The sequence below is a fragment of the Mchenga conophoros genome, linkage group LG23 (genome assembly GCF_057382185.1).
Source record: "Mchenga conophoros isolate Kocher_MC1m ecotype Shallow Benthic linkage group LG23, M_conophoros_male_GT1.1, whole genome shotgun sequence".
NCBI lineage: Eukaryota > Metazoa > Chordata > Actinopteri > Cichliformes > Cichlidae > Mchenga > Mchenga conophoros.
This window is the reverse complement of record NC_140547.1, coordinates 34270025-34285242: the sequence shown is the minus strand read 5'-3', so window position 1 is coordinate 34285242 and position 15218 is coordinate 34270025. Positions and strand designations below refer to the sequence as shown.

The 15218-nt window shown below is 40.4% G+C and overlaps 1 protein-coding gene across 4 annotated transcripts in view; it reads right to left on the bottom strand.

Annotated features, from left to right (window-relative positions):
• Positions 1-561: 561 nt before the first annotated feature.
• The window catches only part of zranb3 (zinc finger, RAN-binding domain containing 3), a 122536-nt gene continuing 107879 nt past the window's right edge, over positions 562-15218 (bottom strand). For 3 of the 4 annotated variants that reach the window (XM_085264336.1, XM_085264337.1, XM_085264338.1), the window contains exons 18-22: positions 13179-13319; positions 8411-8572; positions 7441-7633; positions 1831-1962; positions 562-1157 (exon numbers count right to left, since the gene is read on the bottom strand). In XM_085264336.1, the coding sequence (XP_085120462.1) occupies positions 1050-1157; positions 1831-1962; positions 7441-7633; positions 8411-8572; positions 13179-13319 (736 nt within the window). In that variant the 3' untranslated portion in view covers positions 562-1049. The remainder of the gene's footprint in view (positions 1158-1830; positions 1963-7440; positions 7634-8410; positions 8573-13178; positions 13320-15218) is intronic. The other variant, XM_085264339.1, reaches the window with a different exon arrangement.

The following is a 15218-nucleotide window of genomic DNA, read 5'->3' as shown; positions in this document are numbered from 1 at the left end:
TACTAAGCAAATAGCAAAGGGTCGAGTGACTGAGCAAAGTGTTTGGCGAGGTTATAACTGCTGGTTGTTGTCTGATGAAGTTCTATAAGACCAGAAGTGTTCATGCAAACACAGGGGTCAAGGATTGTACGTGCATTATTTATACTGTCTTCTCTTTCCCTTTAAGCTGACTATCTCCTGATTGGCTGCCCCTCTTGAACAGGTGGGTTGAGTTTCTGTGACCATAGTCGTGTAGCTGAGATAACACCACGTATATCAACTCTCAAAGAAAAGAGCAGAAAGAAAACATCTAAAAAGTGGCTGTTTATCTGAAGCCTGAACTTTTGGAACTTTGCACATTTTCTAACCACTTTGGTAATGTTTAATATGAGCATCCAGGACTGTAACTGGGGATACACCAGTCTAACTTTTTCCACTTCTAATACCACACTGATACCTTGGCCTCAGGTATCTGCTGCTACCAGGTCCAGTGTTAAATCAATAATGTGTATTTCTCACTCTGAGGAGTGAGACAGAAGATTATCGACCTATTCATTAGAAAAGTATTAAAAGACAAATGTATTTATGCTTTAAAAAAACATTTATTTGCATTAGCGTTATTTCAACCTTGTGTAGGATTAATTACAGCACAGTGCTGTAATTTATAGTCACAGTTTCTCCTTTAATTTCCTTTAAGTTACCATGAGTGACGCAAAAGCTTTCAAACAAGTGTTAAACCAAACATAATGACAGAGAAAGAGAAACAGACCGAACTGCTGTCGCTGAAGCTCTTCAGTCGTGCCAACTCACTTGTACGCATATTAAGACAAACTGGTGTTGCTGTAGCGAAACACTTTGAACTACTGTTGCTTTGCTGTTAGCTGACTGCTGGAAGTTAGCAGATTGCTGCCGATGCGTGGGGTAGTAAACACAAAACATGATAGACCTGAAGAGCATAGCTAAGCCCTGTCACGGATGTCTGATCTAGCTTTTGGTGTCAGGCTATCTGATCCAAGTATTGGATCGCTCTATCCCTAACTGACAATAAGTGAAAGCGTAACAGGTCCCAGCTAATTGTTTTCTTTCCGAACGAAGAACCTGCTGATGTCTGACGAAACCTTGGAAGCTGCAGCACTCTTCCTGCTCTGGCTTCGTTCTTTGGCTTGCTGAGCTGTTCTCTGTGGAGAAAAATGGAACATGATGTAAGAGGTTACATCTGCAGTCAGCACAGAAAAATCAGATCGATATATCGAGCATCTCTAGATTAAAGTGTCTGAGAGGGGGCATAAACAGTCCGAGGATCCCCTTATCAGTCGCAGTGCTTTGCTTCAGTTTACATACGTCAACATGTGAAGCGTTTCCTTCCAAGCTGACAGAAAAAAGCATTCTGGTGTGAAAGCAAAGCACATTTCAGCTCACGGTGAAAGCTGTGTCTTATTTTGAAAAGTTTCTTCTCAAATCAGATCTGCTTTTAAGAAGTGGCTGACTGAAAATATGAAATATTGAAGGAGTGCAAGAAGGAAGAGGCCGATATATAGCATTTTCCAACGCATGCTATACATCAAAATGTCACACAGCCACATCATGTGATGTTATTATAGGCAGTATATAGCTTTGTGAGGGATAATATGACTTTTGATCAATGTGTTTGACCATGTATCACATTACTGCCAGCACATGTGATCCTCAACATGAGTGATGGCGCTTTCTCTTTATACAGGGATAAAGGAGAGCTCCATCTGCTGTGCACCTTAAAATGTTAGACAAATTGCTTTTGCCCCCTAAGCCCTTTGGCTTTAAAAGCTGGTGCTGCGGTTGTTATGGGTGCTGTGATGCGGAGTGTGCACATACGGCTTTGTGGCAGACAGTGCAGAGTGTCTGCAGGTTGTCCAGAGAGCACTGGCCTCCTCCGCTGTAGACCGGACGGATGTGGTCAACCTGCCAGAAATCCCCTTCAACAGGAGCTCGGATCATCTCGTTCAGCTGGAAGCACACCGGAATACAACAGTGAGCGTCTCAGTACACCGGCTACCCTCGGATGTTCCCTCACACTGCTCTAAATTGCCTAAAACAACGTTTGATAGCGCTCCCCTCCCAAACAATCCATCTATGCTAAAGTTAATTCTTTGCACTGATGTGATGTCTTTAGTAAAGCTCAGCCTTTCGCTGGGTACTACAGTGACCTAAATTGTTACTTTACAGCACACACAGGCACAGACAAATCATTCATATTAAACAAATCTCTGCACTGCGGGGACATTTCTGCAATGCGCCTCACAATAAAAGAAGATAAAAAACAGTCTCAAGCCAAAAAAACGCATCCCAGCAGAGAACATAACTGGCAAAATCCAGGAAATAATGAAGGCAAACTGCAGGAAAGGGCCTCTGATGGAAGTTTATTATGCTGAGATTAATGTAAGCCTGTGTGATTGTGAGGATAAGACCAGCTGATGAAAACATCATTTGTGCCGAATTGATGACAGCAAACTTTGACCTCATGCTATCCATCACCGTTTGCTGCCTCAGGTACAGCTGTATAAATCACCAAAATGTTTGTGGCCTACATTACGGGCAGCTGGAGGGAAACTTAATCAGGGAGAGCTCGCAAGCCTGCCTGACAGAAATTAGGTTAAAAATACCGCTGGGAATATCGTGCTACAGTTAAGGTGCACACTCCTAAATGCCTCAACTTTTTGTGACTTTTAAAAAAAAATTCTGCTAATTACATTTTAAAGCACATTTTTCACTAGATTTAGAGGAGGAGAGTTTTCCTCATACAAGGAAAACTTACATAATGAGTAAGTTTGTAAGTAAGATTAAAAAAAATGCATTTGCAATATCCTGAGTAGTATTTCAGGTGAGCTTCTGTTTTAATTGCTCTTTTTTTTTATATGTTTAACTTGTTAAGGTGATAGTCGACACAGTCACAGTTTTATCAGTTAAACTGATGTCTTTGGAGGCAAAGGAGAAGGAGTAGAAACACAGACACAATATAAATACACAGTTCAATTCCTTTGACTACTACAGAAAATACAGCAAGACACCAGTGTTTTGCTAATAAGGGAATACTGTTTCCATGAAAGGGTGTACATGATCTGCAACAATGCTTAGGTAGGCGGTACATGTAAAAGCGATCCACATGGATGCAGGACCCAAGGTTTCCCAGCAGAACATTGCCCAAAGGACCACACTGCCTCCACTGGCTTAGCTTCTTAGCTCCCAGGCAAGTAACGTACGTTCACCTGACCATCCACGTGATGTAAAAGATTATTCTTTTTTAAAATAATCTATACCAGTCAACAGTAGCAGAAGTTGTTGTTGAACGTCTGAGATGTAACAGAAATAAGTCAAAGCTAATGAGTAACTAGCTGAACCATTTGAAGACCTGTAGTGCTTCTTTGTAAAAATGTACTGAGGCCCACTGGACACAGTGTGGATTCACTAGCAGATAATACTGTTGTGAATCTGAAATTTATTTTATGAAGAAAATATAAAAAGGAAAAAAAAGTGGAGAAAACAGAAAGCAAGAATGGGAAGATGACAGAGAATAGAGACAAAAAGAAAAAAGAGAGCAAGCAAGTGGAGGAGCTTAAGACAATAGAGAGAGAGAATCCTGGTGGGAAGAGTTCAGGGCCAGAAATCTATTTTCCTACTTTGAGAACTACTCTGCCGACATTAAGGCAGGGAGCTGGAATTGATCCCAACAGATTTAAAGAACAGGCCTGCTCACAGGGCCAGAGTTCAGATCTCTCTCTTACACACTCTCACACAAGCTCTCACACATTCGAGTCAATTGAGCCTGCTTTTGTGCCAAAAGCATGCACTTTGGTGCACCTTACCTCACTACTGCACACTTACACACATACTGAAGCTCCTCTCACAAGCACCTAAAGGCTTTAACACATCCTGAAAATCCACACGCGCATCAAAATACCATTACAGCCACACCTGTTACACACATGCACGCCAAAAAGAGAGCCCAAGCTACAAACATAGACACATATAACCATTCTCACTCTCTCACTCTCACTCACTCACACACACACACACACACACACACACACACACACACACACACACACACACACGTACCAAACCCCCCCAGTATGAACCAAAGAGTGAGCCTATAATCTCAAGGCTTCTCCACCACTGGTGTCTTATCATGTGGCTGAGTTTGTTTCCTCTAAAGCTCGGTGCATCGATCGGCGCTGATGCTTCTGCCGGCGGCACTGGAAAGAGGGGAGGAGGAGTGAGTGTGTGTTTGTGTGTGTGTGTGGGGGGGGGGGGTGGCTTTGCAGGATAACAGCCAACCAAATCAAATAGGCTTACTGGTCGAGGCCTGGCACTGGGAAAAAAAAAATCAATGGGCCCAGCAATCCATTTACTGGGAGCTGGCCCCTTGGAGTGCAGATCAACCTGCGTGTGTGTGTGTGAGTAGATGCATATATGCGTAGGTGGGTGGGATGGGGAGTACAGGGTGCTTTTATTTTTGCACTTACATAAACACACAAAGAACTTCTTTGTCAGTTCTTTGGCTCACATAGAGAGACTGATGTCAGTTAATGTGTGCATTTTGATGACTGTTATCTAACAAAGTTGGTACAAATTTTCAATATTGAGGAGAAAACATCCTTATATGAAAAAAAATCTTAACACCTGAAACATCCAACCACATCAAAATAAAATTCCCTCAGGTAATGTGGGTGCTAATCACCAAATGTTAGCATGCTATCATACAACTTTAAAACAACAAGCAAAACCTGTATGTATAAATGTTTTTTTAGTTCACCCACGCATTGCTTCCTGTTTAAAGGGAAAAACAGATAATTTTCAGACACTCAGTCTGTTTTTTTAATAATGAGAAGTATAATGAGATTCCATGTAGTTTTAGTTTGTATTAAATATTTGCATGTATAAAAATGATCATGATCATCATGATGTAAAATCTAAAAACATCAATTAAAACATAGCAGAATCAATCCCATTCTGCTTTCCTCTCAGATAAAAGTAAGGCTTTCTTGCCATTTTCGCACTTCCTGTATATTACTGGCTTTTATTGGTCTCATTTGGCTATTGTCTCTGGAAGCAGGATTAACTCTGCTTGACTCAGAGACATCTTTATGGGATAAGCATTTTGAAGGCACGTCTGCGCTCAAGCTCAACTTTTTGTCCTGTTAACAATAACTTGAGCATGTCAAGCTGAGAAACCAGCAGCATTAACCCGTAACTCTGACAGGAAACTGATGGCAGAGACTGTGTTAGACAATCTGCCGCTGGGTCAGCTTTCACTGCTCTGAGATCCCTTACTGTCTATGCTTTGTGGAAATGGAGCTAGCATTTGCAAGAAAACCATCAATCTGCGAATTACTGTTGTAGCAAATAAGTTTTATTGTGCAGTGTTTTTAATAAAGGTTTTTAATAATTGCTTTACCACATTAGCAAAGAAAGCCTTAAGGAAGAGGAGTGCCAGCTGCGACCATATCCGGTTTAATAAAACAGGCAAGTTTGCTTATTAAGTTTACATACTAAGTTTAACCAGCTGTTTTGCTAATATATCACCTTCCTGTTCATACACATATTTAAACGACTTTTTAAAATCAAGCTGTAGGGCTGTGTTTCTGAACTCTAATAGCTTTTCATTTAGAGACATATCGTCCTCACAGAACAGCCACAGTAAACTTTAATATTTTATGTTCAATTTACAAGTAACACTGTTTCATGTAAAGTAATATTTAGAAGACATATACAGACTATGACCCCAATTCTGAAAATGTTGGAACACTGTATAAAACACAAATTAAAAAACAGAATGCAATGATATGCAAATCTCATAAACCCATATTTTATTCAGAAAAGAACACACCAAACTATGTGTAAACTGAGAAAATGTACCCTATAAAAAAGTCATTTCCAAGTCCACAGGAACAGAATGGTTAAAAAAAGTTGGCTATGCCTACCACTGTGTAGCATCACTTTATTTAGACAAAAGCCTGCACATATCTGGCAACTGAGGAGACCAGATGCTGGACTTCTGGGAGAAGATTGTTGTCCCATTATTGTCGGATATTGGATTCTGGCTCCTCAGTATTCTTGAGCCTTCTTTTCTGTATTTTTCATTTTATTATACACCAAATGTTTCAGTTAGTGAAAAGTTTGAACTGCAGGCAGGCAAATTGGTTTACCATGCTGTTGTAATAGCATGCAGCTTAACATTGTCTAGCTAAAATACACAAGACCTTCCCTGGAAAAGACGTAGTCTGGGTGGGAGTATAGTTTGTTGTCTACAAACTGTATATATGTTTAAGCATCAGTGTGTCTTTCCATATGTGGAAGATGCCAATTCCATAGGCACTAATGTACCCCATACCATCAGAGATGCAGGCTTTTGATATGAGCCCTTATAACAAGCTCGATTGGTCTCTCTCCTGTTCAATCCTGGCGATGTGGTGCCATGTTTCTCATGTTTTTCCCAGTTTTCAAATTTTATTCCATTTTAAATAAGAGAAGACAGCACCATTTCTGCATCATGTTAACATTTAGCTTCTTCTTTGCACGATAGTATTTTAACTGGCACGAGGAACTGTATCCACAGAGAATGAATTCTTGAAGTGGTCTTGCAGTGATTTCCATACCTGTTTGTAATGCAGCCTCCTGAGTGCGCGGAAATCCCGGACATCCAATGCTGATTTTTGATCTAGTTTCTTGCATACAGAGATTTCTCCAAACTTATTCTTATTCTGGTAAACTGGTATTCAAAGTCTTTGCAAATTTACATTGAGGATTCTTAATCTGAAATTGTTCCACAATCTGCAAACAGTTTGCAGAGCTCTACCTCTCCTACATGCTCCTTTTAGTACCCTTTCGTCTTACTGACCTGTTGCTCATCAACCTAATTAGTTGACATCAAATTAAACACAGCCAATATTTTTGGAAGATTAAATTGTCAAACTTGAAACATTTGGTATAATTTCTATATTCTAGTGTGAATAAAATCTGGGTTTTTGAGATTTGCAAATCATTGCATTCTGTTTGTATTTACATTTTCTATAGCATCCAAACTTTTTTTGGAATTGGGATTGAGACAGCTTTTCAGTCAGGAAGAAGTGCAGAAAGGTGAAGCCACCCAGGAAAAGTAAATCAAGCTGCAGCGGGCTGTCAGCTTGTGTAAACGAATAAAACACAATCGCCTTTCTGTAAAAGTTGCTGTGCGCCACTGTGGCCACTCCTTTGGTTGTATAAAGGTCTACAGGAAAGAAATATGACATAAAAAAGACAGAAACAGTGGTGTGGAGTTGAATTTCACATTGACACAACTTGCCTCGTTGCACTGACTGACCACCATAGTTAATGGCTGTTTGGCACTTGAAAAAAAAAAAGTTTCTTCAGCTCATTGGTGGAGTTTTCCTGAAACATGGATGAGAGACAAATACGAAACAGTGCCTCCTCTGCTCTATGTCCCACCTGTTTGAGTGGCAGCTGGGTGAGCCAAGTGTTCTCCAGGATCTCCTTTCGCTGGGAGGGTGGAGCATCACGAACCTTAATGAACAGGTCATGGGCGTGGAGGCCGCAGTGCTGACAGATGCCGCGCTCTGCCTCCAACACCTGAGACCGCATGTAAGTCTGGCTGGAGCGCAACTGGAACTCCTCCTGACACCTGTGGGTCAAAGCACATAGAAACATCTGCACTACAGAAAGAAACTTGTGATTAAATTCTTTCTATTTTAAAAATCATTCACATAGAAAGTTTTTCTCATGTTGGTTAAAAAACAGAAGCTGGCTTTTGAAAACCATTTAATCGAATTAAGACTGCCAGGAAAAGGTGCAGCATCTCCAGAAAAACTAAACCGAAATAGGTTTGCTTTAGATTTTCCATAAAAAACTTTTATTTTACATTGGTAATGGTATCAAGTTTGGTAAAGACCAAATTTGACTGATTCCCCCCCAAAAAATTTACAGGAAAAGATTTGGAAAAAGACCATTATAGATTCAAGAGTTGAAGTCTAATCTATTTTAGTCTTGAGCAAACAGTATTCTTTCTACAAAGAAAGTAAACAACAGGGTGAAGTCAACATTGTACTGCTGTGTTTCTGAGTTTGTTTTGCACACAAACTCTTAAAGCTCTGAATATAATTGAATTTTTTGGTGCCAGATGGGTGGGCTTCTGCGCAGAGGACAATGAGTACAGGGAAGTTTGGGGGGAAAAAACCTCTCAAACTGTGTGAAAGTTGATTTAATATGTTTTTGTTTGGCTGACATCTAATCAAAGACACTGCTGTTGCAGTAGACCTCGCACATCAGGTGCACTGAGATCTATATTATCTACAAATCTGCTCCAGAACTTTTTGAGCAATTCTCAAGTTATTACAAGTTGGAAATGTCCAGTTTAGCCCGTAGCTTTTCCTCTAACTGTATGTAGTTAGTGTTGCAATACCTGTGGCTGCAGAATCGAGTGTCCCACGCTCCACCTGTGGTAGAGCAGGGCTGCTGGCAGGAGAGACACAGAGGGACACCCTGACTGTCCACAGCCTGCAGGTAGCTGGACTCTGTTGATGACTGTGCATCTGATGTCCTACAGGACTGATTGTCCTGCCTGCTGTGAGAGAGACAGAGAAAGGGGAAACATAGTCGGGAGTGAAGAAGTGGTAGATGGTAACTTCAGACCAAAAAGACATCATTCTCAAATTCTCAACAGACGGTTGTATGTTTGTAAGTCAGATGTGGTACTGAAGGACTTCAATGTCCAAACACCAGATTTGCTAACATGTTGCTCCAGCACAAACTGAGCTTTGGTGTAAAAGGAGTGCAATGACACGACTGTGAGTAAAAAGTGAGAACTCAAAGGTTTATGTGACTGTTGCATATGAACGTCACGGAGTTCTTTTTTCAAAGCGCAAACTATAGGGAGAATAATATTTAAATCATGTGCACAAACTGATTTGCAACTTGCACTTTGCTGATAATTGAGCTAATATTTAACGCAGATAAAAAGCATGTCTCAATTTCTGAACTTGATATGGCTGCAGAGGATACGTAGACGTAAAGACGTATAGATGACCCAGCCAGCTGAATTCTAAATTTGCTCAGTGAACTCAAAGATGACCTGGATCCTCCAACCTAAGGGAGTCACGCAATACCAGCAGCAACAAAACTTCTTACACTCATTTACATTAATGAACTGAAAAACTTCCCTTAATAAAGGAAAAAAAAACTTTCTTTAATGCAGTTTTATTACACTAGAATTTCAGGACCATGGACAGCGCACGAGGTTTTCGCCTGATCTCGTGAGATCTAACACATGACTGTTTTTAGCTGCACATACTTTGACTCTCCATGAGTTACATATCGCAGATATGTTATCTATATGGAAGTTGTCTTAATACAAGAACGCTACAGAACACAAGGCTAAAATACTGCTGTGCAGTTTACAGTCCTAGATCAGAGCCTGTCTGAATGACTCGAGCCTGTTTCCATTCAAACGACTGTCTGCCAGATTATCACCATAGGCCTACATTTAACATACACGCGTATCCCCTGTATTTATATGGTTTTCTGATTTGTTGTGTGCCTGTCCTGTTAGTAAATTACCTGCAGCTGGATATCATCTCTTAGTTTGCGAGTTTGCAAAACTAACCACACCTACCAGCACTATGCCCTGTATTTTTAAAGAGCGGAGCATTTTATCTATATCACAACAGTCATCTCAAGGAGCTTTATATTTCATGGTGAGCTCAGCAGAGAGAGAGCCCCTATGATTTCAAACGATGATGATGATGAGAAAGCACTTGGCGACAGCGGGGAAGACGAGTTTTCATCTTAATTTTTCAGGTGACCTCAGACGAAAGTAGAAAACACGGCGAAGAGGAGCACAATAAAACGTCAAAGTCAAACAGGTAAGTTGAGGCCAGGCATCCCAAATCTCAACAAAAACAATACAAATGAATTTGTTATAAAAATAGTTCCCATTGATGAAGGTTTTATTCTTTTCAACAACGACGTTAAAAAGATTCACAACAGCTTCTTTCATTAAACACCGTGTTTAATGTGTAGCCACTGACCTTGAATCTGAACATGCAGTAGTGTGCAAAAGTCTTAAGACACCTCCTCTCACTTGTTTATAGTTTGCGTCATATTTTAAAGCGCCCTTGAGCAATAGTTCCCCACATTTGTTTCTTTGGATGCTTCATCACTGATTATCGGTCCTTGTGCGTGAACATTTTCACAGGAATACTTTTTTGCCCACTTTTTGTAAGTATAAAAAAAACACCTAATGGCATGAACCACTGCTAACTTAGCAAAGAAGCGATTTTAAATTGTAGCTTTAGGCACTTTTTCACTAGCAGCCTGTCACAAAAACACATCATTTGTTCTCATTTCTTTAGATGATTCTACTAAAAATACTAAAGATAACACAGTCTGACGTGCATAAAATTGTATTTTTTGCACCACCAAGCAGACTCCCAAAGAGCTATTAGCTGAAAACTTGGCATATCTCGGCTTGGTGTGTCCTTAAAAAAATATGGATCCAAGACAAGGAGGGGACATGAGAAGAAATGTCACACCTTTCTCTAGTAGGCAAGCAGTATCGAAAAGCCATTTGTGTGTAAAAAACAGAAAAAAATCTAACTAATCGACTAAGACCTGAGAGATGCATGTGGCCCTTCAGTTCTACTGCTCACTGAAGCCTTATCAGAAGTGATTTCAGTGGTACAGTGGCTGTCAAGAAGACATTATTAACGAAGGGAAACAGGGAGAAAAATCTGTAGCAACAAGTCTGATGTTGTGATTAATCCAAATTTGAATTTTTTGGTTTACCTGCTCTCCAAAAAAGACTTCAGGAATGTCCTTCAAGAAGCCAAGAGAACTATTCCTGATGGCTAATTAAAGAAATGACAAGAAAGCTGCCAATGAGAGTTCAGGCTGTGTTGAAGCATAAAGGTGGTCATACCATGTATTCACTTTCAAGCTCATTAGAACTGTACAAACTCTGTTTTTGCCTTATATTCAGGATTTTCGTGTATTTTTGCACATTTTTATAACTCGCTGCACCCATGTATAAAGAAATGAGGGATCAGTCAAGACATTACCCTGTAAACCTGATCTAAATTAAACAAAGCTCACTTTCTTCTACAAACTGCAAATACATTTCAGTGTAAATATCCATGCAACAGAAATAAATCAGTTTTTTTCCTGTATATTTAGTATATTACAATGCTCTATCTGCAAAACATTTCTAGTATGTGTATCTGCGTGCATGTCCGTCTGGCAGAAGACAGCAAATCTGGGCATTTGCCATGTAGTCCCAGCAGGGTGCTAGAGCCACGTTGGAGGGGACAGATGGACTAAATTCTCTTTCCCCATGGTTTACAATTCAGAGAGACAGCAAGAGGAACAAAGAGCCAGAGTGACAGAGCACTACAGAAGGAAATTTAATCATTGAAATAGAGAAGAGAACCTTCTAAAAAGGGAACCTTGCTGTTTCAAAGTTGAGAATATACCAAAAACTGGAAGTATCATGGGACAAATGGTGTGCCAGCAAAGTCTAGTCGATGAAAGAGAGACACAAATAGACTTTTTACTTGTGTGTCCAAACTGAGAATAGTGAAAACATCCAGAAAAGCCAGAAATATGTCTTTTAGAAACTGTAAAACATCAATGCATTTGCCAAAAAATGCATGTGAATCAAAAATGTAGGTTTATAGATGTAGAATGTTTACCACCTTGGCTCATCTCTGGTGCTCTATACCGAAAGAAACCAAAGGCACCAACGAGATCTGACACTGGTACGTCCAGCTGTTAATCGAGATTCTTATTTTCCACATTTTAGCATGTTGCTTTCATGTGGATAGCAATATAAAGACTGTTTCCCTTCAAAATGGACACTAGTGACGTATGCTGCATGGCAGGATTTCCTTTTTAGCCCACGCCCAGGCATAGGTGGCACACTTTAAGATTAACTGATACCTTCAATACCAGACATGCGCTTGTTTTAAACGGATGTATGTTATCAGAAATGTCTGTTTCTTTAGTTCACAGTCAGTTGTGCTTATCAGAGCAGAGTGCCATTGTATCTGTGTTTATAAACTGGACAACATTTACTTGGAAAACATTGCCAATATTTTAGAGAATGATTGCAGTCAGTCAGAGTCAGACTGCTACTGTTTGGAGACAGGTTGCCTCCCATCAGATGACTTGTGCAGATGCCTTACAATCTAAGAGCTTGCTGTCCTTTTTTTTACTCTAGTATAACTTATAGCCACAGTTCAAATGTCAAGTGATATCAGCCAGCAGGAAGTATTAGCAGGAACTGAACTGAATTTGTTGTTTTGAAGGAGCAGTTCAATATTATGTACAAGTTTTACTTGAATGCTTAAATAGATAACAGTGATGGATGTCAATCTTCCTACTTTATGAAAACATGGATTCTCCTCATCCCTCCAACCACACGCCACAGTTAGTTGGACGGATGGATGCCATTTCTATTCTAGCTACTAGCATATTAGCACATTTTTTAAGTCAGCTTTTATAAATGGCCATTTAATGTTGTTACCATGCTGCCTTTTACCGTGTTTATTCACACAGCAGTGCTTGCTTCTGTCAAACACTTTATACTTCCAGACACTGCTGTATACCTCATGCAGTAAAACGCTATCTATTGTCTAAAAGCACATATCCTGAACAGAGCCTTTAAGGCACTTTATAGATTATCACAGACATTTTGTATGTAACACCAGTAACTGTGTATATGTGTGAGAGCTCGTCTGTGTGTTTGCTGCAGGTTTCCATAGAGATATTGCCTCCTGGGGTGAGCTGGCCGATGCATCTCACCCAGTAGATCGTATTATGGTCTATATTTACTGTACTAACACACTCAGTGGGCCTTTGTGTCTCTCCCACAAGGCACATACAGATCTCCATGGAGACAGCTGAGGGAAAGAAAATGAAAATACTCTGAATCCTGAAGAGGAAACCATGTGGTGAGACAAACCACCTTCATGTGCAGACCTTGAAGTTTCATCTTTAAATACTACAGACAAGAACGGATCTATGAATGATCAAAATACCGTTTGTGTAGTAGACAGGAGAAACACAGTGATCAGCTAGAAATACATTTGAATTTTAGTTTCATATATTAGCAGCAAACTACTTACAGACCTGAGGACAACTTGACCTTTATGTGCGCGTTTTTTCCCTTAACAAACCTCTGTGTAGCAGGTGGTGTTAGCGAAGAGGCAGACCTCCTCTTTGTGAAGAAGTTCTCCTTTGTGACCAGTCGGACGCTGCCTCCCTCCTCCTGGGCTTTGCTCAGAGACGCCTCGGCCACGTCGTCACGACCGAGGTACCTGTGAAACGGGATAAAATGTTGCTGTGAGGTAATGGTGAATTTGTGGATGTTACATAACCAAAGCACCGGGGAGCAGTTGCAAGCAGATGAATTCATAAACTCTCTCTGGACAGCAATACAAGCAGGTATGATAGGACGCTTGAGGTTGCTCAAGCACACAAGTAATCTTAGTCATCTTTTTTTGGACTGCGGTAATCCTGGGACTCTACCACATCAATGTAACACACACATCACACCCACATAACTAGCAAAATTCTACAAATGGCCTCAGTGCAGAGCCAGATGCACTTTGATTTTTGTTTTTCTTTCTTGGCACCAAACTGTGCTTAAATGCTCAGATCCTTCCTTCCTTCCACTGCTGATTTCCTATTCTGAATGTGTGCTTATATTCTGTTTGTCTTCTTCTCCTGCTGAATCCTATTACTATTGCAGCAGCAGCAATCTAATTTCCCCACAGGAATCGTCAATCATCTAATCTAATCCATCTGCCCCGCTACTGCTTTTTATGGCCGTTGTAATACAGATGCTATGTGTGCAAGTTGAAAATTGCACTAAACTCTACATTCCAATCTATGCAGGATTAAAATGACCCTGGGATGTCAGAGTTGACACAAATACATGTGGAGAGTTGGGGAAAGAAAATCAGTGATATGTTCCTCTTGGTAGGAAAAGATTCCAGAGGCCTTGAGAGAAAAGTGACCAATCGGCAAATGCCGACTGGTCACTTTTCAGGTTTTAACAGAGGGATGGTACAACGCTGTAATGGTCTCCGCAGAGAGCAATTACCCTACCTTTTTACTCCAAGGGGAAGTCAGAGGTCAGCCTTAGCCAATAAGCAGATCGCAGCCATGCTGCTGTCAGTACTTGATGGAACTAGTACTTTACTTTACCAACCATCCACACACACAAGGAACAAACTGCTATTTTGCTTTACCAATAACATCCTGTACATACCGGGTAAATGCCTCTAGTGCCCACTCAAATACAGTCAACGTCCAACTAGAAATATTAAGCATATACATTTTTAGAATGAGTTAATTTGGTCTCATTTGCTAAACTCTGTGTAGTTGTGGCTATTTTGGAAATTATCCATCATGTAATATGTGTTGGAGACCCATGGAAGAATTTAATGTCATCAGTGTTGCAGGTGATTGGCAGTAAGCTCCTACGTCGTTCATCCACCCTCTTCTTTTTATCTAAAGTCAGGCAGGATAAGATAAACAGAGTATTCCAAGTGTTCCTAGTCTTATTTTACGTTTCTTATAGGGAATACTGAGGCACTGGGTTTGCCCCACAGTTCGTCGTGCTGTGAAAACCTTCAAAGGGAGGTATCTTGAAGGCATTTTAATCAGACGCCCAAACCACCTTAGCCGACTACTTTGAACATAGAGGAGCAACGGCTCTGAGCTCCTCACCCTGTACCTACGGCTGAGATCAGCCACCCTACAGAGGAAGCTCATTTTGCCTGTTTGTATACATGATCGTGTTCTTTTCGCCACTACCCAGAGCTCATGACTATAAGTCAGGGTTAGCTTCAGCATTGTGACTCAACTGTTTGGTTTTTGTTGATTTGGTGATTCCTATTTGCACATCTTCTCACCAGCAGTTATCCCTCTGCTTTTTTCTTCTCTTACCAGATAACCAACAAAGAGCTTGAACTTTATAGACTCTGCAGAAAGGATAAAGTGCAGGCTGTGCTTTCAACTATTTTGTAAAAGTCAATGAAGACAGCCCTTTAAGAAAATACAGTAGTTAAGTTAAAAAAAACAAGTCCAAAGCATCCTTTACCCCTAACACAGAAAAGCTTTCTGCTATATCAAGCAGAGAAAATAGGTTAGACTTAGTAAATGGCTCCAAGTACAGATAATGAGCTCGAGGGTTCAAAGAAGTGCGCAGA